The sequence below is a fragment of the Gorilla gorilla genome, chromosome 12, assembly GCF_029281585.2.
Source record: "Gorilla gorilla gorilla isolate KB3781 chromosome 12, NHGRI_mGorGor1-v2.1_pri, whole genome shotgun sequence".
Taxonomy (NCBI): domain Eukaryota; kingdom Metazoa; phylum Chordata; class Mammalia; order Primates; family Hominidae; genus Gorilla; species Gorilla gorilla.
Genome location: NC_073236.2, coordinates 96,189,248 through 96,214,187, shown reverse-complemented (window position 1 = coordinate 96,214,187; position 24,940 = coordinate 96,189,248). Strand labels below are relative to the sequence as shown.

General features: G+C 37.7%; 1 protein-coding gene across 15 annotated transcripts in view; it reads right to left on the bottom strand.

Annotated features, from left to right (window-relative positions):
* THADA (THADA armadillo repeat containing) overlaps positions 1–24,940 on the bottom strand; it is a 368,672-nt gene that overhangs the window by 325,029 nt on the left and 18,703 nt on the right. For all 15 annotated transcript variants that reach the window (XM_055377797.2, XM_004029147.5, XM_055377798.2 and 12 more), the window contains 8 exons: positions 24,461–24,681; positions 21,758–22,449; positions 20,237–20,415; positions 19,131–19,286; positions 17,811–17,933; positions 14,125–14,248; positions 7,669–7,820; positions 3,783–3,993 (listed from right to left, as the gene is read on the bottom strand). In XM_055377797.2, the coding sequence (XP_055233772.1) occupies positions 3,783–3,993; positions 7,669–7,820; positions 14,125–14,248; positions 17,811–17,933; positions 19,131–19,286; positions 20,237–20,415; positions 21,758–22,449; positions 24,461–24,681 (1,858 nt within the window). The remainder of the gene's footprint in view (positions 1–3,782; positions 3,994–7,668; positions 7,821–14,124; positions 14,249–17,810; positions 17,934–19,130; positions 19,287–20,236; positions 20,416–21,757; positions 22,450–24,460; positions 24,682–24,940) is intronic.

Here is a 24,940-nt window from a genome sequence, read left to right as displayed (position 1 = left end):
TTAGTCCTTCCTCCTAAACATCCTCTCACTAGGGTATCAAACCCCAGGCTGATGTGGCATGTGCTAATCGGACAGCAGATGGCTTTCAAATTAAAAAAGAAAAAAAAGAACAGCTTTTCTGAGATGTAATTCATATGCCACAAAATTCATACATTTGAAGTATACAATAGTTTTTATTAGTCACATATGTACAACCATCACCATAATTAATTTTAGAACATTTTCACTGCCCTCCTGCCACCAAACCAAAAAAAAAAAAAAAAAGAAAACTTACCCGTAAGCAGTCACTGCTCTCCTTGCACCTCTACCCTTCTCCAGCCCTAGAGGATCACATATTGTATGATTCCATTTATGATACGTCCAGAGTAGGCAAATCTATAGACAGAAAATAAACTAGTTGCCTGGACGTCTCATATAAACGGAATCATACAATATGCGATCTTTTGAAACTGGCTTTTCACTTAGCATAATGTTTGCAAAGTTCATCCATGCTGCAGCATGTATCAATACTTCATTCCTTCCTATAGATGAATAATAGCTCACTTGTATAGCCATACCACATGGATATACCACATTTTATTTATCCATTCATCTGTTGACAGACGTAGATTGTTCCCACTTTTTGGCTATTACAAATAATGTTGCTATAAACATTCTTGTACAAGTTTTTGTTTAGATGTATGTTTTCATTTCTCTTAGGTATATCCTTGTTATGGACTACATGTTTGTGCTTCCTCCCCCACCCCAATATTGGTATGTTGAAGCCCTAATCCCTAATGTGATAATCGAAGATGGAGACCTTGGAAGGTAATTAGGTTTAGATTAAGTCATGAGGTTAGGACCCTCATAATGGGATTAGTGTCCTTATAAAAACAAAGACCAGAGCTTGCTCTCTCTTCCTGCCATGTGAGCACACAGCAACATGGCCATCTGAGAGTCAAAAAGAGGCCCCTTATCAGGAACTGGAAACTTGATATTGGAATTCTCTGCCTCTAAAATTATGAGAATAAAGGTCTGTGTTTAAGCCACTTAGTCTATGGCATTTTGTTATAGCAGCTCGAGCTAAGACAATGCCTAAGAGTGGAACTGCAGGGTCACATGGTAACTCTATGTTTAGCCTTTTGAGGAACTGCCAGACTATTTTCCAAAGCAGATACAGCATTTTACAATCCCACCAACAGTCTATGCAGGTTCCACTTTCTCTACATCCTCATCAACACTTGTTATCATCTATTTTTTAAATTATAGTCATCCTATGGGATGTGAAGTGCTTCCTCACTGTGATTTTGATTTGCATTTCTGTAAAGGCTTTTGATGTTGAGCACTTTTTCATGTGCTTATTGTTGATGTGTATATCTTCTTTGGAAAAATGTCTATTCAGATTCTTTGTCCATTTGTAAAATGTGGTTATGTCCTTTTATTAGTGAGTTGTACAAGTTCTTTATATATACTAGACAAAAGTCCCTTATCAGACATAGGATTTGCAAATACCCCATTTTTCAGGCTTTTTCAATTTCTTAATGGCATCCTTTCACATACAATAGTTTTAAATTTTGATGAAGTCCAATTTATCTTTTGTTTCCCTTTGTGGCTTGTACTTTGGAAGTCATAACTAACCACTGGTTAACCCAAGATCACAATGACTGACATCTATGTTTTCTTCTAAGAGTTTTATAGTTTTAGCTCTTATATTTAGGTCTTTTATTTATTTTGAGCTAGCTTTTGTATATGGCATAAGGTAGTGAATCTAATTTCATTCTCTTGCATGTACATGTCCACTTATACCAGTGTAACAGACATCTCCCCTCAACGCCTTGGAAGGAGAAGGTTATATTCTAAATATTAGATTTGGTAAAAACAGTAAATTATTATTCAGAACATATAAAAGAACTCCTAAAAATCAGTAAGAAAAAGACAAACAACCCTACAGAAAAACTGGACAAAGGACATCGACAGGCATTGCACTGAAGGGGAAAGGTAAATGGCTTGTAAACATGGGAAAAAATAATTATATTAATAATCAGAAAAATGTAAGATGAAACCACAATGAGATATCATTTTATATTATATAAATTTTTAAAATCTGACAATAGCAAATTATGGTGATGATGTGATGCAATACAAGTCTCGGAATTTGTTGGTGAGAGTGTAATTTAAAAGCCTACTTGGCATCATCTCATAAAGTTCAAGATGCACATACTTTGTGACCAGGTTATTCCATTTGTTTACCATAAACTCTTAGACATGTGCATTAGAAGATATTAATATACAGGCTAAGTACTCCTTATCTGAAATGCTTGGGACCATAAGAGTTTCAGATTTTATATTTTTTCAGATTTTGGAATATCTGCATCATACTTTGAACACCCCAAATGTGAAAATCCAAAATCCAAAATGCTCCAGTGTGCATTTCCTTTGAGTGTCATGTTGGTACTCAAAAAGCGTTGGATTTTGGACCATTTCAGGTGTTGGATTAGGGATGCTCAACCTATATGTAAAAGATCTACATAAGAATGTTTACACTCGCATTATTTATTTAGGAGAAAAAGTCCATCAACAGGACAACAGATTCATAAATTGTGGTAAATCTGTACAATATATACAGTAAGTACTACTGAGAAAATTCAGTATCATGTAAAACTGAATAATATATAATAATATATACACCAGAGGCAATATTATTAAAAAAAAGAAGATAAAAATTAATATAAAATACAGCCAGGATAAAGGAAAGGCTTCAAAGATATGAGTGTTATTGTATGACTTAAGTGTGATCACCTAGCTTGTGAATAAAACTTGTGAACTTTTTACATATTATTTATATATATTACATGTATATATATATATATGTTTTTTAAGCCGTCTATATTTAAACATTCTTTGTATGTTTGAAATATCTCATAAAGTCCTAAAATGTCTTGAATTGAAAGCCTTTATGTGAAGCATGCACTCCCTATTCACCTCAATTGCAGTCCTCTTCCCACTGTCTCAATAGGGTCTCCTTTGAAATCCAGCTATGAAGCAATTCAAGTAGGCAAGCATCATCCTCCATGGTACTGTCACCTCTCTATCTCCAGATCTCCGGCCATATTCCCACCAGAACTACCCATGGCCTCCTCTTTTTCTCCCATTACTAGTTCTCTTTTTCATGGCTGTTTCTACCATCTTGGAAATAATAATTTTTAACTCTCTTTCTATATCTGATCTCCCTTTTCCTATTAAAAAAAAATCCTTATCTGTCCTTATTTCTAGTACAATTCTAAAATGAAGACTGACTAGGATAAAATTAAGTACATGAATCCCCAATAAATATTTGTTGAAAATCACTAGATCTGAATAATCTCAGACCCTAGGTTTTGGAACTGGCTATTTGGGAAGAGTAAAAGGCAGGGGCATGACAGTTAATTAAAACATAAACCCTGACAGAAAAAGGAACTCCGCCTATATAGAAACAATAAAGATGGTCTGTCTCTAGTCACAGTATACTTTATGTAGGGAAAAAAGCACACTTTTGGTGGAGAAAGAGGTCATTCTCATTTAAAAAGAGCTTTATTAATAAATATTTGTATATGTACTTATTCAACATAAATCCTCTGTTTAGAAAAAAGTATTATAGCTGACTAAAATGTTCAATTGCATAATGAGAACCCATGGTGCTCTTATATGCTGAAAAACTTTTAAATAAAAAACCACAAAATATATGTTTAACCATTAGATATTCTAACCAAATGAATACTGAGACTAAGCTATTCGTTTTGATAAGAGCAAACATCAATACAAACCCATTAATGTGTTCCTTTCCACCACAGCAGCAGGCGTATCTCCATTATCGCATGCAACTTGCTGAGTTAAGTAGGCAGACAATGATGACGGCAGAGCATCCTGCCAGATTAAGAAGTTCAGCAGGTAGGAAGCTGTCACACAGTCATATGGTTTGGTGCTTGTGCTGAGCTCCAATGCTGCCTGAAATAAGCCTTGCAGTTTCTCCGAATCCTAGAATAAAGTGCAGACTCAGTAACTGTCAAATTAAAGATCTCTTTAATTTAAAAAAATAGTAAATTATTTTAAAACACAGCCTGGAGCTGAGTACAGTGGGCTCGAGCCTAGAGTCCCAGCTACTCAAGAGGCTGATGGAGGAGGATTACTTGAGGCCAGGAGCTCAAGATCAGCCAAGACAACATAGTGAGACCCCATCTCAAAAAAACAACAACAACAAAAAACAGGCTGGGTGTAGTGGCTCATATCTGTAACCCCATCACTTTGGAAGGCCAAGATGGGAGGATCACTTGAGGTTAGGAGTCTTGAGACCAGCCTGGGCAACGCGGTGAGACAAAAAACTTACTCTACAAAAACTCTACGAAAAACCTTAAAAATTAGCCGGGTGTAATGGTGCACACCTGTAGTCCCAGCCATTCAAGAAGCTGAGAGGTGAGGATCACTTGAGCTCAGGAGTTCATGGCTGCAGTGAGCAGTGATTGCACCACTGTGCTCCAGCCTAGGCAATAGAGTGAGACCCTGTCTCTATTAAAAGAAAAAAAACAAAACAAAACAAAAAAACACAGCCTGGCATATAATTGTAACTCAATATAAACATTAGTTTCCTTTCTCCCTGAATATAGGTGAGTTTTTTATTACAGTAATTAATGATTATTAATCAGCTGGAAATAATTTCAATTGGGAAATTCAACACTGATAAAACCTTTTCTTAAAACTGCTTCTTTCTTCAGCAAAAGTGTACTTTGTCCTGTAGAATTTTGCTATGACTACAGCCAGACTATCTTTACTATTTCTAGACAGGGCAGTTCATAGTCTCTCAGGGCTTATGTTTCACCTGGGCATCATATGGCTGCCCTTCTCCCTTCCTCCTTCCTATACAGGTAGTTCACTGGAGAAAACTGCAAATCCCCTGGGAGGCTGTACCTGGTGAAACTTTGTGTGTGTGGAAAACAAAGTGATCAATTCAGCCTCAGAAATTATGCATCAGAGCTCCCACACCTATATCTCACAGAAACATCCACTCACATCGCCTGTCCTAAAGAAGACAGAACAAAGGACAGTTTGCTGTTGTAGTCATGGAAAGGCACTGGGCTGACAGCAGAAGACATAAGTCCTAGTCCCAACTTCAACAACTGGCAAGCTGTGTGTTCACAAGTCTGGAAGTCAGGGTTTGGCTGCTCAATAATATTCTGATTCTACTAGGATTATTCCCTATCTTGTGTTAGGAAAAAATAATTATACACTCAATTTTGAAGTTGATTATGGGTCTACAAATATTTGATGATGTTTTATAATTTCACAACAGTAGATATCAAATGTGCTGATTTAAATATCTGTTTATTTCAATTTAAATTCTTTACCATTTGATATGTTTATTTTCTATGACCTAAATAAAAAACTTAAAAGTAGTGGCCAAAGTTCAAGTTTAAATAAGTATTAGAAAGAACCAATTAAGCATCTAAGCCATTTTTTAACTGACAGTTAAGTCCCAGAACTGTTTTATTAATCATTAGTAAGAAAGATAATAAATAGCCTTTGAAGTCTAAAATGTCTTTGTTCCATCATCTTAGGTCAATCGAAGTATAATATGACAAAAGACCTAGGATATGCAGCTCCAAAGGAGAGTAACCTAGGTGAGTAGGGTAGTCAAGCTATTTATGAGAAAAATATGCCGTCAACAATACGTATGTACACGTCCTTAGAGAGATCAGGTTAGCATTCAAAAACTGCTGTACACTTAACTGTATTAAAAATTAATTATATATTATATAAGGGACACCCAAAGAAAGACTTTGGAAATATAATATTGTGATGGTTAATACTGAGTGTCAACTTGATTGGATTGAAGGATGCAAAGTATTGTTCCTGTGTGTGTCTGTGAGGGTGTTGCCAAAGGAGATTAATATTTGAATCAGTGCACTGGGAAAGGCAGATCCATCCTCCATCTGGGTAAACACAATCTAATCAGATGCCAGTGCAGCAAGAATAAAAGCAGGAAGAAGAACATGGAAAGATTAGACTGGTTTAGTCTTCTGGCCTACTTCTCCCACGCTGGATGCTTCCTGCGCTGGAACATCAGACTCTTGCAAGTTCTTCAGCTTTGGCTTCCTTGCTCCTCAGCTTGCAGAGGGCTATTGTGGGGCCTCAGCTTGTGATCGTGTGAGTCAATACTCCTTAATAAACTCTCCTTTATATATACATCTATCCTATTAGTTCTGTCCCTCTAGAAAACCCTAATACAAATATATAATTAATATTTTTAAATCTTGAATGCCTATTCCTTTAACTATTTTACTAATCTGCAAGCCAGAGAGTATAATCAAAATCCTATAGCAAACCACATGTGGTACTAAATTTCTTGAATTCTATGGCTAGTGTCAATATACCAAGCACGGGTTTATCAAATTTAGAGATGCAGAGGTCCCCTGAGCCCCTTAGTGATGTAAGGGCCAGGTCTTTCACATTTATGCCATAATATGCCTTCTCCATCCAGGTACTCTCAAAATATTTGCCAAGAATGGGGCATCGCTATTGACACAACATGAGGTGACATGTGATGAATGATAAGGTGAGGAGTGGCAGACACAGGAAGAGAAAATCTCCTCTTTAAAAACTGTGTATGGTAACAAAAGTTAGCAGCCTGAGCACCAGGGAACTTTCTGCTCACAAGGGCACCTGAAAAATCATAGGCATCGGTAGATGCTGTACAGCAACTTCCAATATGGACCCAAGTCAAAAAAGATTGATGTTCTGAGAGATACAGATAGACAGATGTTCTACATAGCCATCTAGAAGCCACAGAAACAGACACTATCCTCTCTGGCATGTGATCCTACAGAATCCACTGCATCTACAAGCTACCATGCCCTAAACACAGCTGAACAACCACAGCCTAGACCATGGCTCAGCTGCAGCAGAAACCCTCGGCCTTTATAGAGCTCTAATAGAAAGCCATAGCTAAGCTCCAGAACCAGTACTCTGCTGGTGACCCAACAGCCCTAGGAGAAGCCTCAAGGGCAGAGCTAAGAGCCTGGGTCTGGAAGTCCCCTGCAGACTCATCCCCATGCAATGTGTTCACTTCCAACCCCACCTTTAATTCCTACCCCAAAGTGGGAAGAGCAATGTGTCAGGAAGAACGGAGGGGCTGGGGATGAGGTAGAGCACTAGGAACTGTTGTTAACCTCAAGTACTCGGTAAGTTTCAGTCTCAGTTTAGCTATCGCTGGTTCAAAAACCAGAAACATCCTCTCTACCTCATTTACACTCAGTTTCTCAAGTGTATGAAAAAGGGAGATTATCTCAAAAAATGCAAGTTACTGTAAGCGATGTGTTCTGATCAAATATTACATGTCCAAGGGAACAGGGGAAACCACAGTTAACTAAAATCTACCAATAATCTTGTAAACAATAAAACCTACCACCTCCTACACCTCCTTTTATCAAAGCAATAAAAACCGCAAAGCTCACTGATTTGTGCCTTATTTACTTTTTGATATTTCCTCCTTTCCCACTAACCCCAAAATAGTAGAGAGGTGTTAATGATAACTGAAAGAAACAGTCCAAAAACATGAGCAGGCAGATGCAAAGCACATGAATAATCCTCAGATTGCTTTATCTGCTGATAGAAAGTTTCCATGCATATACCACATTTATACTAGAAAAGTCCTGATACCTGAAAATGTACAGCTGTTTTTGATAACTTCATCAGAAGATCAAATGCTAAAATTTTCACGTCTTCAAAAGTGCTGGTAAAACATTCCATTAGTGTTTGGAAACGACCAACATCAATATCATGACTCAGCTGATATACTGTATAAATTCTGCCTAAAAATATTTTAAAAAACAAAAAGATTTAAAAGTAAACAAAAAGAAATCAATCTTCTGCAGTTATTTGACCAAATTTATAGAAAATAAGTACCAAAAAACCACACTTCATACTTTACCCATGATAGCTAAAACAGTAACTTTTCCATTAATTTATTTCTTAAAATGACAAAATAAGTACTACAGTTCTCCACATTAAAAAAGATTTTTAAACCATTCCATTATCTGTTGAAAGATACTATATAAAAGATTTCTAAGTTATTGTTAAAAATAAACAAAAACAAGTAAATTTAGAAACACATCTTTTTAAAAATCTTAATAAAACTTCTTGACCTAGAATACAAAGTTCTGGCCATGCTCAGCGGCTCACACCTGTAATCCCAGCACTTTGGGAGGCTGAGGTGGGTGGATCACCTGAGGTCAAGAGTCTGAGACCAGCCTGGCCAACATAGTAAAACCCCATCTCTACTAAAAATACAAAAATTAGCCAGGCATAGTGGCACATGACTGTAATCCCAGCTACTTGGGAGGCTGAGGCAGCAGAATCGCTCGAGGCCAGGAGACGGAGGTTGCAGTGAGCTGAGATCACGTCAGTGCACTCCAGCCTGCGCAACAGAGTGAGACTTGGTCTCAAAAAAAAAAAAAAGCGAAGTCCTACCATATCTTAGAGTGAACTGATACAGAATGATCAGTATGGTGACATATCCTGATAGACTTACTGGGAGTCAAAGATAAAGAAGGAATCTTTCGGCCCTTCAGGGAAAAGCTCAATTCATCTACAAAATGGAAAAAATTAGACTGGCTTCACTCATCCCTATAACAAAATGTAGTGCTAAAAGATAATGGAGCAATGCTTACAAAATCCTCAGGGAATGAAGGTGTGAAGAACTTTGCATATCAAACTCTTATTCAAGTGTAAGAACAATAGAAACATTTTATAATATGCAAGAAATTAAGAACTACTTATCTCCAGAAACTCTTAGAGAAAAAGGAATTTCAGCCAACCAAGGGATGAAAAGAAAAATTATCCCAAAGAATGATGGTAATCACTGACCCCACTTAACTCTAGGATGAAGACTCAAGAACTGTGGAAAAACAGGTTTCATGGCAAAATGTGAAGAACATTTAAAAACATTTCACAAGTGAACTCCTAATGAAAACTGAAAACATTATTATGCTTAGTTAATTTGAGGAATATAAACTGGGATACAAACTTCTCATTTAATCTTAATTTACCAGTTAGAACAACCCTATGAAATTCCCAGAGCTGACACCTGAGGTTTTTGTTACTTCCTTAACAACTCTGCTCAGATTTGCTTCTTGTTTTCCAATCTCATTGCTTTTTATTTTTTTCTTGTATAATCGCTCTGGCTAGAACTTTCAGTACAATGGTGAACAGCAGTGGTGACAGTGGGCATCTGTGTCTTCTTCCTGATCTTAGGACAAAAGCTTTCAGTTTCTCACCACTGAGTGTGATGTTACCTGTGGTTGTGTTACAAATGTCCTTCATCATCTTGTCCTTCCTATTTCTAGTTTTGCTGTGCTCATTTTTTTAATCATAAAAGGGTACTGAATTCTGTCAAATGCCTTTTCTGCAAAAATTGAGACGATCACATGGTATTTCCACTTTCATTTTAATGTGGTGTATTACATTGACTATTATTCTTAAATTGACCCACCCTTACATTCCTGGGATAAACTCCACTTACTCATGGTATATAACACTTTTAATATGCTGTTGGATTTGGTTTGCTAGTATTCTATTGAGGGTTTTTGCCTCTATATCCATAAAGGATATTGGTCTTTGGTTTTTTCTTTCCTTTTCTTTCTTCTTTTCCTTCTCTTCTCCTCTGTTTTCTTCTCTTTTCTTTGATGAAGTCTTGCTGTTGTCGCCCAGGCTGGAGTGCAATGGCGCAATCTCAGCCCATTGAAACCTCAGCCTCCTGGGTTCAGGCAATTCTCCTGCCTCAGCCTCCTGAGTAGCTGGGATTACAGGTACCTGCCACCATGCCCGGCTAATTTTTTGTATTTTTAGTAGCGACGGGGTTTCACCATGTTGGCCAGTCTGGTCTTAAACTCCTGACCTCAGGTGATCCACCTGACTCGGCCTCCCAAAGTGGTGGGATTACAGGCATGAGCCACCACACCCGGCTGGTTTTCTTTTAAGTGTCTTTGGTTTTGGTATCGGGGTAATCATGGCCTTATAAAATGAGGTAGGAGGTGTTCCCTTCTCTCCAATTTTTTGAAAGAGTCTGAGAAGGACTGGTGTAATTCTTCTTTAAATGCTTTGTAGATTTCACCAGAGAAGTCACTTGCCCTGAACCTTCTCTTCCTCTGTAAGCCTTTTGAATACTGATTCAACCTCTTATAGGTCTGCTCACATTTTCTATTTCTTCTCAAGTCACTAATTGTCATGTTTCTAGAAACTTGTCCATTTCATGTAGGTTATCTAACTTGTTGGTGTTACAATTGTTCACTGTACTGTCTTATAATCATTTTTATTTCTGCAAACTTAATAGAAATGTTCCTACTTTCATTTCTGATTTTAGTTGTTTATACTGTCTTTCTTTTATCTTAGTCAGTTTAGCAAACTTTGTCTATTTGTTAATCTTTAAAAAACACAACTTCTGGTTTCGTAGATTATTCGTGTTGTTTTTCTGTTCTCTATTTCATTTATCTCTGTTCTAATCTTTTTGTTTCCTTCCTTTTAAGTTTGTTCTTCTCTTCTAATTGCTTGAGGTGGAAAGTTAACTTGGTTATTAATTCAAGATCTTTTAATGTAGGCATTTACAGCTATAACTTTCCCCATAAGCACTGCTTTTGCTGCAATGCATAAGTTTTCATACGTTGTATTTTTGCTTTCATTCATCTCAAAATATTTTCTAACTTCCTTCATGATTTATTCTTTTATCCATCAGTTGTTTAAGAGCTTTTTTCAAATGTGAAGCCCTTTATGACACCACTGTATGAAGCCACTAACACTCTCCATCCCCCTAGGTCTTCTATATATCCCCCTTATCTTCTTGAAATATTTTTCATAGAACTTATCTACATCTTGTACATACATAATCTACATAATCTTGTATCTACATAATGTACTAATATACACAAATTCTATGTATTACTTGTTCATTACTATCTCCCTTCACTGAAACATAAGCTCCAAAGGAAGAAGCACCTTGTTTGGGACTGTGAATATCCTCGGCTGCTTGACATATAATAAGCACTAAATTAATATTTGCTGAACAAATCCTTTTAATCTAATTGTAGAATTTTTTTACCATGAATATTGTGGCATTTGATTCCACATAAGAAAGATGCATGCAACTTAATTCTTCTTGGTCTAGGAAAGGCAGAAACCATTTGACTAATCTCAAATCAGTCCTACCACTGAAGTTCTTGAGATGATAATGAAGGATGAATTTACATCTCCCATCCTGTACTTCATAGTCAAGGTTCTTAAGCCTCCTTTAAAAGTAATGCCTGCAGTATGGCTTGCTCCATTTGCATTACCTCCCAGTTGTCTAACATAATTACAATGGCATTAAGTCACTGCCCAATTACATGCAACTCATTCATTAGAAAGATGACTCAGGGTTTTCATTTTTAAAGTACATTTAAATGTATTAAATTACTCTCTTGACTGAAAAATTATAGGTACGCTTCAGCCTAGTTTTATTTCCCACACACTTAGATGCAGCTACAACTGCACTAAATGTGCAGGAGACTTTTTGTTATATGGTTGAAGTAATCAATCACTCTAAGGTAAAAACTTATTTTCTAAATTAAGTTGAAGTACTATTGAAATTCTATGAACTGATGGGAGACTCCTGCATTCATTGAATGCTGTAACAAATTACCACATACTTGGTGCTTAAAACCACAGAAACCTATTCTGTCGTAGTTCTGGAAGCCAGAAGTTCAAAATCAAGGTGTCAGTACGGCCATGCACTCCAGAGGCTCTAAAATCTGTTCCTTGCCTCTTCCAGCTTCTAGCAGCTGCAGGCATTCCATGGCCTGTAGCCATATCACGCCAATCTCTACCTACGCTGTCCCACTGCCTCCTCTTTCTTTTGTTTGTCAAATCTCTCTCTGCCTGTCTTGAAAGGATACTTGTGATGACATTTTTGATCCATCAAGATAATCTAGAATTATCTCACCTCAAGGTCCTAAACTTAAGAATATCTGCAAGGACCCTTCTTCCATGTAAGGTTTGCATTCACAGCTTCTAAGGATTTGATGTGGATGTGTTTTAGAGACCATTTTTCAGCCTGCCATCCCCACTTGAATAAGGTGATCATATTTCCTATTATAAAAACTGGAACAAGCCAGTATCATCAATATTCTAATAGGATGCCCTGTGAAGAACACCATTATCACCTATGCAACATTCCTGCAAAAATGTACAGCATGAATCAAATCATCAGGAAACAATGAGACAAACCCTGAGACATGTTCTTCCAAAATGTTAATATCATAAAATTAGAAACTTTCCAGATTAAAGGAAGCTAAAAAGAGGCATAATAACAAAACGCAATGCGTGATCTAGGATTGCTTCCCAGATTGTAGGAAGCTTTTTGTTCTATAATATAAAAGGCCATTTGTTGGGACAATTGGCAAAATTTAAATATGGATTGCGTATTCAATTAAAGCATTGTATCAACATTCAATTTCCTGAATTTGATCACTGTTATGGTTACAGAATTAATAAAAGACACAGATATAGCAAATATTGCAAAATATTAATAACTGATGAATTGGCCAGGTGCGGTGGCTCACACCTGTAATCCCAGCACTTTGGGAGACTAAGCAAGGCGGACAACCTGAGGTCAGGAGTTCGAGACCAGCCTGACCAACATGGTGAAACCCTGTCTCTACTAAAAATACAAAAATTAACCTGGGCGTGGTGGCACGTGCCTGTAATCCCAGCTACTCAGGAGGCTGAGACAGGAGAACTGCTTGAACCCAGGAGGCAGAGGTCACAGTGATCATGCCACTGTACTCCAGCCTGGGCAACAGAGCGAGACTCCGTCTCAAAAAAAAAAAAAAAAAAAAAAAAGATGAATCTAGGTAGAGCATAAATAGCTATTCATTGAACCAGTCTTGAAACTTTGCTGCTGATTTAAATTTTTTCAGAATAAAAACTTTTAAAAACTGATTTTCCCCAAATGAAGCAAGCCTCTTTTACATTAGCTAACTGTCCTCCTGTCAAAAAATTACACTTTGCCCAATAATTTAAAATAAAAAAGAATCCAATGATAGTGTAAAGCTCCCTCGTGCTTTGGCCATTCCCTGTGAAGGAGCAGCTGAGCAGGATATTTTCCTGTTTGACCACAGTCAACGAAGACAGCACAAGCAAGAAATCCCACATTCTAACACATATACACACATATACAGGGAAAAAAGAATCATTTCAGCAGGGCACGGTGGCTCACGCCTGTAATCTCACCACTTTGGGAGGCCGAGGCGGGCAGATCACGAGGTCAGGAGATCGAGACCATCCTGACTTAACATGGTGAAACCCCATCTCTACTAAAAATACAAAAAATTAGCCAGGCGTAGTGGCATGCGCCTGAAGTCCCAGCTACTCGGGAGGCTGAGGCAGGAGAATCGCTTGAACCCAGGAGGCGGAGGTTGCAGTGAGCCGAGATCACGCCACCACACTCCAGCCTGGGCAACAGAGCTAGACTGTGTCTCAAAATAAAAAAAAAGGAATCATTTCTTGTCAAAAAGGAAAAAACAACAAAAAAAAAAGATTCAAAGGGGGAACTGAAATTTGACCCTCTTGAGAACCACACAGAAGGAAAAACAAAGGGTATCATTAAATCAGAATACTTGGAAATTACATCCTCATATTGTCTTTCTGAAACCAGATTGAGGCACATGAAACAGACAGCATGTAAAGGAAACCACATTTTAACCACAGAGACTCACTGAGAAATATTAAATATAATAGAAGCTATTATTATTTCAAATTTTAAAACTTAAAGAACAGATTGGATACTATCTTAAACAGCAACAAACAAATTAGGGAGGTAATAGCTGGAACTCTTTCCATAATAAGCATAATCCATGAAAATTATACTTTGGGGTTGGCAAATAATGATCAATGAAAAGGGAGATAGTTTCTTTCTCTTCTGTCCTTTACTAGCAAATTTCATTATGTACAAGCAAGAATTATAAGGTAAGAATAAAACCTCAGAGAAAGGCAACAAAACTGAAACTTCAAATAAAGCAAAATGTAGAATAAGTATGTTTTGAAAGAAAACAAAAATTATTTCCCCTAACATTATTAAACACTTACCTTCTGGGACATGAAAAACTTCAGCTATTGAACCTAAAATGGTTAAAGCTGAAAATCTAGTCGAGTAGGAAGATCCAGCAAACAATGCTTCAAAAAGACTGTTACAAATGGATGACATGAAATTCTTAAAAAAAAAAAAATTACAGTAAGTATAATTACGTCACAATAGGTTATATTCAGAGTATTAAACACCCTTTAAGAGCGGGTGTTTTTGTTTTCAATTTAAAAATAAAACATTTCAAAAAACGATACTGGTTGTTCACTTTGCTTAATAATTCAGGTTAGCACCCTTGACCATAAGCTATATTATGACTTTAATAAACCCTATATTTGCAGAGTCAACAAGAAGTACAATTTCTATTGTAGCCCAGACAGATACGTACACTTTTTTTTTTTTTTTTTAAGACAGAGTCTCGCTGGGTTCAACAGCACTAGTCTTAACTGACTCTACCAAAGATCCCTGCATTCATTTCTCAGGTGAAAGACATGCAACCCTGGGGATTTATCCTTTAGGTCCCACAAGCCCTAAGAGTTTATTAGGTTATTAATTCTATTAGGTTTCAAAGAAATAGGGCCATTACTGAAAAATATCCTAGTTAAGCTACTTTTAATTATAAGTAAAACAGGATTCACGTTAAAACACAACAAGGGCCAGGCGTGGTGGCTCATGCCTGCAATCCCAGCACTTTGGGAGGCCGAGGCGGGCAGATCACCTGAGGTCAGGAGTTCGAGACCAGCGTGTCCAACATGAAACCCTGTCTCTACTAAAAATACAAAAATTAGCCAGGTGTGGTGGCAGAGGCCTGTAGTCCCAGCTACTCGGGAGGCTGAGGCAGGAGAATTGCTTGAACCCAGGAGGCAGAGGTTGCAGTGAGCCAAGATCACTCCACTGCAGTCTGGCCTGGGCGAAAGAGCGAAACTCCCTCTGAAAAAAAACAAGATCATCCACTAAGAAGTATCATTCAAACCGTATTGTCATTTATATGGTTTAATATAGTTCTTGTTTCCTGCAATCAGACTGTAGCCACAATATAGGCAGGGACCACATTTCTATGGTTGGATCCCTAGTGCTGAGCACACTATCTTACATACATAGTAATGCTCAGTATATGCTCTAATCACTTTTAATGGTTTCCAGTGAAGCTTCCAAATCCCTTGGCCTATCACTGAAAGCTATCCATTTTCAACTTGATTCTTTGGATTCACTTCCCATTACTCAAGTCCTCCATTCCCCAAGGTATTTTATGTCATTCACATCAGTGAATTCACCATTCCCTGAGTTCTCCCTGTACTTTCTTATCTCCAAGCCTTCATTAAGCTACTACTGGGGGTGGGGGGGAGAAAATACTGAGATTTTGGAGTCAAGAGCAGGTCTGGATTGGAGTTCTGACTCTACCACTTACTAGCTGAGGAACCTTACACAGGTTATTGAACTTCACTGAGCTTCAGCTTTCTCACTTGTTAAGTGGGGATAAGAATGTTATCTCACAGCCTTTTTATTAAAGGTTAAATGAGAACATGGACATCTAATATTTTATAAATTTAAAAGTACTCTAGTTACTAATATCAGTTATTTAGGTATAAAATAATCTCCACTAGCCTAGAAGACGTCTTTTTCAACTAATAGCCTCCTCTTCTCCCCCACTTAGTCTTTGATTGTGAGCCTACCACACCCTGTGCATGGCACCCACTCTTATGATGGTGTGACAATTATGACAATATAGTGCCAAGGTCACAACCTCTAAAAGCCACAGGTGTACCAGTAGGGAAAAAGTACCACAACCATGAGACTGACTCAGATTAAGACTCAAAGGACTAGTTTTCAAAACATGCATACCTATAACACAGACCAAGAAACCATGCATACATGAAAATTCACAATCTCAATCCAAAAAACAGCTTTTGTGTTTCCAAGTACCTGAGTTTTCACAAATGCCATTTTACCCCTTGCAAAAAGAAAGCAAACGAGATATGCATTGTTAAATCTACCAATGATCTAAGAGAAACTACAAAATAACTAGGCTGGGCATAATATCCACAATGATCCATAATAATGTTTAGAATAGGTAGTATGTCATGCCTGTAATCCCACCACTTTGGGAGGTGGAGGTGGGGGAATCATTTGAGGCCAGGATTTTGAAACCAGCCTGGGTAACACAGCAAGAACCTACATCTACAAAGAATTAATTAAAAAAATTTTTTTTAACTATCCTACACACACAGTGGGGGCTTCAATATATATTCTAGTCACTTTAAAAATTTTTATTTATTAATTTTTTTGAAGCAGGGTCTCGCTGCTCTGCTGCTCAGGATGGAGTGCAGTGGTACAATTAAGGCTCACCACAGCCCTCACCTCCTAGACTCCAGCAACCTTCAACCCTAAGCCTCCAGAGTATCTGGGAACACAGGTGCACACCACCACGCCCATCTCAGGGTTGGCTTTTTTTTTTAATAGAGATGGGGTCTTGCTATGTTGCCCAGGCTAGTCTTGGAGTCCTGGACTCAAGTGATCCTCCTGCCTCAACCTCCCAAAGTGCTGAGATTATAGGCATGAGCCACCACTAGTCGCTTTTAATGACTCCCAGCAAGGCTTTGTAGAGAGATATATAGTTTACATCACTTCTAGGCCTTTTAGCTAAGATCAAGTGGAGAGATATATAGTCTACAAAGAGCTTTTTCATTTAATCCTCAAATCAATCTTTTGAGAAAGGTTACTAATTCTGCTTATAGTTGATGAGACTCAAGTCAGCCAACTAATAAGTGGCAGAATCAGGAGTAAACCTATGTCTTTAAAGTTCAGGTTGTGACTTCCCAATCTTGGTCATTGAGATTTTAAAAGGTCGAAGCTAATTTTACGCTTTGTATAGAAATACTCTTTGTTTGATGGCTTTTTATCTTTTAAATACAAAATTGAAAACCAAGGGCATCCATAATAATGTTTAGAGTAAGTAGTGAGCATGTCATAGTTCAAACGTATCATTAATCTATTAATCTACCTCTTTCTTAAAATAAATAGGTAAGCTCTGTCTTCTGTCTGGGCCTGAGGAGAAAAAAAGGGTCTGCTTCTCAAAGGCTACATTTGGGGGAAGAACAGTGAAAAGCTCAATCTGTTCTGCTGAAAAGAAATTCAAGATTGTCAAGCTAAGCCCTGGCCCAGACTGGAGCTGCTGTACCCAGGTTTCCATCCATTTCATTAACACAATGCTCTAAAATCCAGCCCTACTCTTCAAGCTCACTCCAATGTGAGACAGACAGCAAGCTCCCTCCACAGCTGGACCATGGGCCAAGAGTCATTAATATCAAGCCTCTGTAAGTCATCTCAAACTAAAGAGAAAACAGGCCCAGCAACAGCAGTCTTCTGCCCTGGAGAGGGACAGAGTTCAGTACTGTCAATTACCCTTCTGTTGAAAGTACTAAATTCATCTGGCCCACATAAGCTGAAAGTCATTGAGGTTAGCCCACTAACGTCATTCTGTAACAGTCCTCCAGTACAGCACTGGTTCCATAACCCAGGCTACATCAAGTAGAGTACCAAAGCACCAGAAATAGGTAATACTCAGCTTGAAGGAAAAAAACACAGAAACACAATTTACCAAGAGACTTCCATTTATTTCCCTTTAATGCTTATGCATAATACTTTTTAATTAAAAAAAAAAAACTCTCATGTTTAGAAATATATCACCTACCTTATACTGCTGTAAAGAAACAGAAGGGTGCTGTTTGGTTAACTCATTCTCTGGTTCACGTTTGGATTTACTCTGCTCCAATTTATAAAGTACCTGAGAACTTTCCTGTATCCTACAAAACAACTTTTGAAACAAAGGAAATGAAGCAGAGGTGAGCCACACATTAAATTTAAACGTCAGCCTGAGAGGCAAATTCTTTAGAATAAAACTTCAGGCAAGGAGAGTACAGATTTTTAAGCTCTTAATATTTTATAATGTTTCTTTTTGACAGAAAATAATTTTTATACCAAAAACAAAGTATTATTGCAAAGCAGAATACTGTCATTAAACCACAATTCTATTTCCTTTAAGTTGGCACAAACCTGAAGATGATTTAGTCATTTCCCTACTTTACCAATTCTTCACCCCATAAATGTGTTGTGCAATTAATTCAAGTTGGATTATTTGATAATGATCATTTTTTGAGGTGCTTAAACTATAAAAATGCTGTTACCAAGTTTTCTTAAAACTACCTTAACTCCAGCATTAGATTTTTTCTTTACTAAAAAGAGCCCAAGGTTGATTTACTACACCAAAATGAAAGGCCTTTTGGCCATGTATGGTGGCTCACGCCTGTAACCACAACACTTTGGGAGGCTGAGGTGGGAGGACCACTAGAGCCCAGGAGTTTAAGACCAGCCTGGGTAACAGAGCAAGACACTATCTCTATAAAAAAGTAAATATTAGTCAGGCATGGTGGTGTGCCCCTGTCATCCCAGCTACTTGAAAGGCTGGGGAGGAAGAATCGCTTGAGCCTGGGAGGTTGAGGGTACAGTGAGCTATGATCACACCACTGCACTCCAGCCTGGCTGACAGAGCAAGACTATTTTTTTTTTTTTTTTGGAGACCGAGTCTCACTCTGTTGCCCAGGCTGGAGTGCAGTGGTACAATCTCGGCTCACTGCAACCTCCGCTCCTAGGTTCAAGCAATTCTCCTGCTTCAGCCTCCCAAGCAGCTAGGACTACAGGCGCACACTACCACAACCGGCTAATTTTTTTGTATTTTAGTAGAGATGGGGTTTGACTGTGTTGCCCAGGCTGATTCTGAACTCCTGAAAAAAAATGGTGGGGGGAGGGGTGTGTGCTTTTCACTCTGGATTTTAATCCCAAATGTAAGCTTTATGGAATCAGAGAACAGGTCACAGAACGGCCGTCATGAACAGATGTGGTAGCCCAATTCCATGACCATTCCCACACGCTCCCAAAATCTGGGCTCTTTTTAAAAACAATTTCCCAAACAAAGTTCACCACTTCCCTATGCCTTCTGATGGGAATATTCTACCTTTTTAAGAAGAGAACAGATCTGTTGCCGCACTCCTGGAGACTGGCTGTTAAGATTGTATGTAATAAAGAACTGAATCCACTGCATTTCTTCCATGGAAACAATTTCTGTGCTCCGATTACTTTCACAAAGCAAGCCTAATGTATCTATCCTTATCTAAAAAACATCAAGCAATAAAATGTTAATTTTCCAAGAAATAAGCAAAGCCTAAATCACTTGAATTGTTTACTTACATAGGCTACAAAAGGAAAAAAGTAAACTTCAGTTCACCAATAGGTACCTCAGAAAGGCTTCCTAATCTCAAAGATCCTAGGGTTATTTCCTATACAATTCTTTTATTAAACATGTAAATTGGGGATTTATAAAATGCAACAATCTTAAAGATTTTTATTCCGTGGTAATGCTCAGCTTCATTCCTTTTTCTTTTTTTCCAGTGACCCCTTTTACCCCATCACCTCACTCTTAAATTACTGCCAGGCACTTCTAACTGGTTTCCTGGTTTCTTTCTGCTCCCACTCTGGAAACTCATGTTTCCACTAATGTAACTCCTTGCGAAAAGAGAGTAGCTTTGGTTTAGCTTAGTAAAACCAGCTGGTGCCTGGGAACCAACTAAGTCTTTAGCCTAGCATTAGGCCTTTCCAAAAAATGTCCAAAACACTCCACCCCTGATAAGCAATGTTCTTAATCATCCTCCAGACCTTGCTCATTTGGGTCCCTCCATTTTGTATGCTGCTCCAAGGCTTCCTCTTTTCTAATCATATCTATCACTTTCCTAATCAAGCACCACCTGCTCTGATCAGTCTCTTCTGAGCCTTCCAAGCGAGTCCTTATGTATTTAAGGGCACATGATGGCATGCTTGTATCTGTATTGTCAGTTCTAAGAGTTTCCAGTTGTTTTATGTAAGTTTTCTTACATCCTCAACTAAACTTTCAGTAGCTTGAAGAAAGGGCCTACTGAAAGTTTAGTTGGGAGACTAGGGTTTCTACTCATTCTCTTTATGAACTCCCTAAAACAGTGCAGGATACAATGTAGGGGCCTCTATATTGAACTGCTACATGAAAGGGATCTACTGCATGTAGAAATCCAGGTAATTTTCTTTACTTACTTGGCAATGCTGATGAATTAAGCCTTGCTTTATTCTTGCATCAGACACGAGGTTCTCCCAGGTATCAGTTGCAGACTGAAGATGTCCATGAGCTCTAGCTATTCGCAGACATGCCATCAAAGCTCCCAGAGCCCCCCTGCTATTACAAGACCCTAAGGATGGGAAAGATTGCTCTTGTCCTGAAAGCACAATAACAAAGACCATTACTGTATTATGCAATGACTACTATAATTATCAGCTGCTAATTTTCATGTTTCCAATTAACATTTTATTTCAATAAATAAAAATCACATTTTAAACTCATTTCTAACACAAATTAAAGTTCCCATTCTAAAATAATCATTATTTAATATGATTTGCCCTTTGTCAATCATTTCAAGTAAGCATAATTCTCTTATTGTTAACATAAACAAATCATTATTTACCTGCTAACATTTTTGCTTTTTCCCTAACACCTAGAAAGGGAATCAGGAAGCAAATCAGGAAATAAAATCAGGTGGAGAAATAAGCACATCAGTGGCTACAGACTATTACTTCTCTAAAAGTAAACACTGAACCTCTCTGCATATTTTAGAGTGGCTGTTTCTCACTAGTAAAGATTAAAAAAGGAACACAAAGAGCCTGCTGGTTTCAGAGGCTAGGACGTCAGCCATTACCAAGAAGACAGGGCAGCTTGATATAAAAATAAAGACAACCTTACTTCAGAACAGATTCTTGAATCCTGAATTTCAGATGGCTTTTCAAAAACTCAAGAACAACTGTTGTCAAAAATTACAAATAATGGCTTATTTTTGCATACAGGAATCAAATTTTCCTGCTACCTCATGGTTACTCTTTGAAGTACTGAAAGTTTTTAGCAATTTTAGTTGAAAATATTTCTTAAAATTATGCTGTACGATACTACATTCTTGCTTTGTTAAACAGAATGTAATAATTTTAAGATTTATATGATGTGTCATGATCATCACTTTACACATCCTGAATTATGCTTGAATGCAGTGATTCCTGTAGGGTTTGTGAGTTTCAATGGGATGTTTACCCCTATTCTAAATAACTATAGATGGCTATTTCTTGAGATCATGCCTCTGAATTTTGTCACTTCCCCAGAGAAAAAAACTTGCTACTGCCAAGTTACCTGTCTTTAACCTTGCCTAACACAATTTTTAATTATTGTCTCAATCACTTGAATACGCACATTATATAAGACACACAAACTTTTATTTCAGTGATACAACAAAATAAATTCAGAACTTGAAAAAATGAATTAAAACCTTGTAATAAAGGAAAGTTTATCATTTTAAGTGGAATTATTCTTTAGCTTGTAGAAATGACTTCAGCCAAAAAACTCCATTCAGCTATATATAGGAACATTCGTTTCAAACTGAAACATCTATCATTAATCTCTTCCTTTACTATTTATAGAAGTGATATTTAAATTTGAATATGATTAGTATCTGCATAGCTACCTACATTTAAGCATCATAATTAGAAACTACTAAAACAAAAATGCATTTTTCTTACCAGTTTTAGCATCAATAGAAGTCTGAAGAATCTTTACCATGTACTGTAAGCTTTCAGGGCTGTAACTTAATAATTTTGGCAAGTAATAATCAATCACATAAGATTTTTGATCCAAGTTTCCTTCACACAATATAAAAAGGAGAGGAGAAACCCAAGTCTCATGCCACTGATCAATCCAAGAACTCTCAGCAGTCTGGGATTTCAAATGACTCTTATGATTTCTAAACATGGTTTCCAAGAGGTCACTTGCATAAGGTACCAATGACTGGTCTCCCATCACCTCTAAGATTTGAGATGGAATAGTTTTATCTATAGCCAAAATATGTTCAACTCCTATGCACTCTACCAAACAACCAAGGCACGTGTACTTTCCTTTAATATGCCATTCCAATCGTAGAAGACTCTCAGTCAATTCCACAAAGAAAGGATCAGGGACGAAATCTGCACCTTCCACAGTGAGCCGGTGCATTTGGAGAAGGTTTTTGAACATGATTTTGGTTTGGTGTCTCAGAGCATCCAATGGATGTTCCCAATGGGTATAGACATATTCCAAAAGTCTCCCAACTATACTTGAATTCCCATTCAGGCTGTCCGTTAGGCTCGGGGAACTTGATTCAAGAACTTGTATAGCTGAATTAGTCCAGGATGCCAAGATTCTAGACAGAAACATTTCCAGCGTTGGCTCTTTAATCCTGAAGAAAAATGAGCCATGAGCCATTATTGTAAACTGATTAGTAAAAGAAATTTCATTTTATAACAATTTAGACTTTAAAAATATTAAATACAAAGAATGAGCACAAATTTCAATTATTAAATTTACAAGAACAAAAAACTACAAATAAAGCCAAAACAGATCTCAAATTTGTATATGAATCTTTTTACCTTGTAAAAAATAATCCAGAAAGGAGTTCAAGATCAGCCTAGGCAATATAGTGAAACCCCATCTCTATAAAAAATTTAAAAATTTAGCTGGGTGTGGTGACACACACCTGCAGTCCCAGCTACTTGGGAAGCTGAGGTGGGAGGATTGCTTGAGCTCAGGAGTGAGACTGCAATGAGCTGTGCTCATGCCACTACACTCCAGCCTGGGTGACAAAGCAAGACTTTGTCTCATAAATAATAATAGTCCAGGAAGGGACATAGGGAAATTTGGGGGATGATGGAAATATTCACTATCTTGACTGTGATGATTACACAAGTTATTTATTTATTTATTTATTTGAGACAGGGTCTTGCTGTCACCCAGGCTGGAGTGCAGTGGTGCGATCTCGGCTCACTGCAACCCCTGCCTCCCAGGTTCAAGCAATTCTCCTGCCTCAGCCTCCTCAGTCGCTGGGATTACAGGCGCATGCCACCATGCCTGGCTAATTTTTTGTATTTTTAGTAGAGACAGGGTTTCACCATGTTGACCAGGCTGGTCTTGAACTCCTGACCTCAAGTGATCCACCTGCCTGAGATCTGCAAGCCTGGGATTACAGACTTGAGCCACCATGCCCGGCCTACACATGTAATTTAAAAGATAAGGAAAGCCAAGTGTTGGAGATGGTTGGGGGAATGGGGCTTCTTTGCGATAAAAATATTCTAAAGTTGTTTGAATTAACTTTTAAGATGTTAAAACTTCATTTCAGAAATGTTGATGGTTTATCAGACTTGTGAGGATCACTTTAGATTACCTATGTTAAAGTGCTTCATAAATTCTAAAGCACTACACATGTAGAAACTTTTATACTTTTAAAAAATGATGCTAAAAACAAATTTCAGGAAGAAAATTTTTAAAGAAAAAATATAGCAAAGAGAATATTAAAAATTAATTTTAGAAATGCTGGTGGTTGTACAACTCTGTGAATAAACTAATAAACTGAATTGTACACTTCAAATTTATGAATTGCATAATATAGCTCAAATATGTAAAAAATTATTTTAGTTTTCCTCCTTTATTCACATGTTCAGTATTATCAAGCTGTATATATGTTTCGACATTTCATATACATGATCACTTTCAGCCATTATGGCAAAAAACCCCACAAAAATACAAAATACAGCCCCATGAAGTCAGAAGACCTTCTAAGATTGCTGTTTCAGGTTCTTATTAGCAATATGGTCTCAGGTAAGCATTTACTTTTCTAAGCCTCCCTTTGCCCATTCAACAAATTAGATTTCTTATCCTATATAGTAGCCATTTGAGGATCACATTAGACTACCTATGTTGAAGTTCTTTATAAATTCTAAAATACTATACATATAAAAATTTTTATAGTTTTTAAAAACGATAACATTGAAAATGTTAAAAATTAATTTTAGAAATGTTCTTTACAGGCTAACCTGCAGCAATAATTTTATTTATTTATTTTTTTGAGACAGGATCTCACTCTGTCGCCCAGGCTTGAGTGCAGTGGCACAATCATATCTCACTGCATCCTCGGCCTCCTGGGCTCAATCAATCTTCTCACCTCAGCCTCCCAAGTAGCTGAGACTACAGGCGCATGCCACCACACCCAGCTAAGTTTTAAAAGTTTTGTACAGACACGGTCTCACTATGTCACCAAGGCTGGTTTTGAACTCCTGGCCTCAAGTGATCCTCTTGCCTCAGCCTACTGGGAGGGTAGCCGGGATTAGAGGCACAAGCCACTCCAGCTTTTGGACTGCATCTTCTAAACGTCTTATAAGTGAAACAAAATATGAGACGATAGCATCAAAACTCACTGTGAACTCAAGGTGAACAAAACATGTGCAGTATCCAAGAGCAGGGCCTCCCCACTCCGACCCATGCTCCCATTCTGCCAGTCCAACATGGCAAGTGTCCCCTGACAGAGGAATAAGACAGCTGACTGAGAGATGTCACCACAACAGAGGCTCCTGCAGCTGCTCATAAACCACTCGGGGACACTGGTGCAGTCCACTGAACGAAGCAGCACACTGCTAATCTGGAAAAATATAGCAGAGCTAATACACATAAAGCTTTTAAAACTTTTCAGAGATATTTCAAAATACAAACCCAAACATCTTTCCCCTGAAAAATCCTAGGAAAAATGACTAAATCCAAAGATAAAATACCCACAAATGTCATGATTATTGTATTAGTATTAAACGAAAAAAATTACATCAAGTACGAGAATGATTTTGCTGGTTGGAATGTACTGGCAGAGCACAACACATCGCCACCTGCAGGTGGATAAGCTTAGC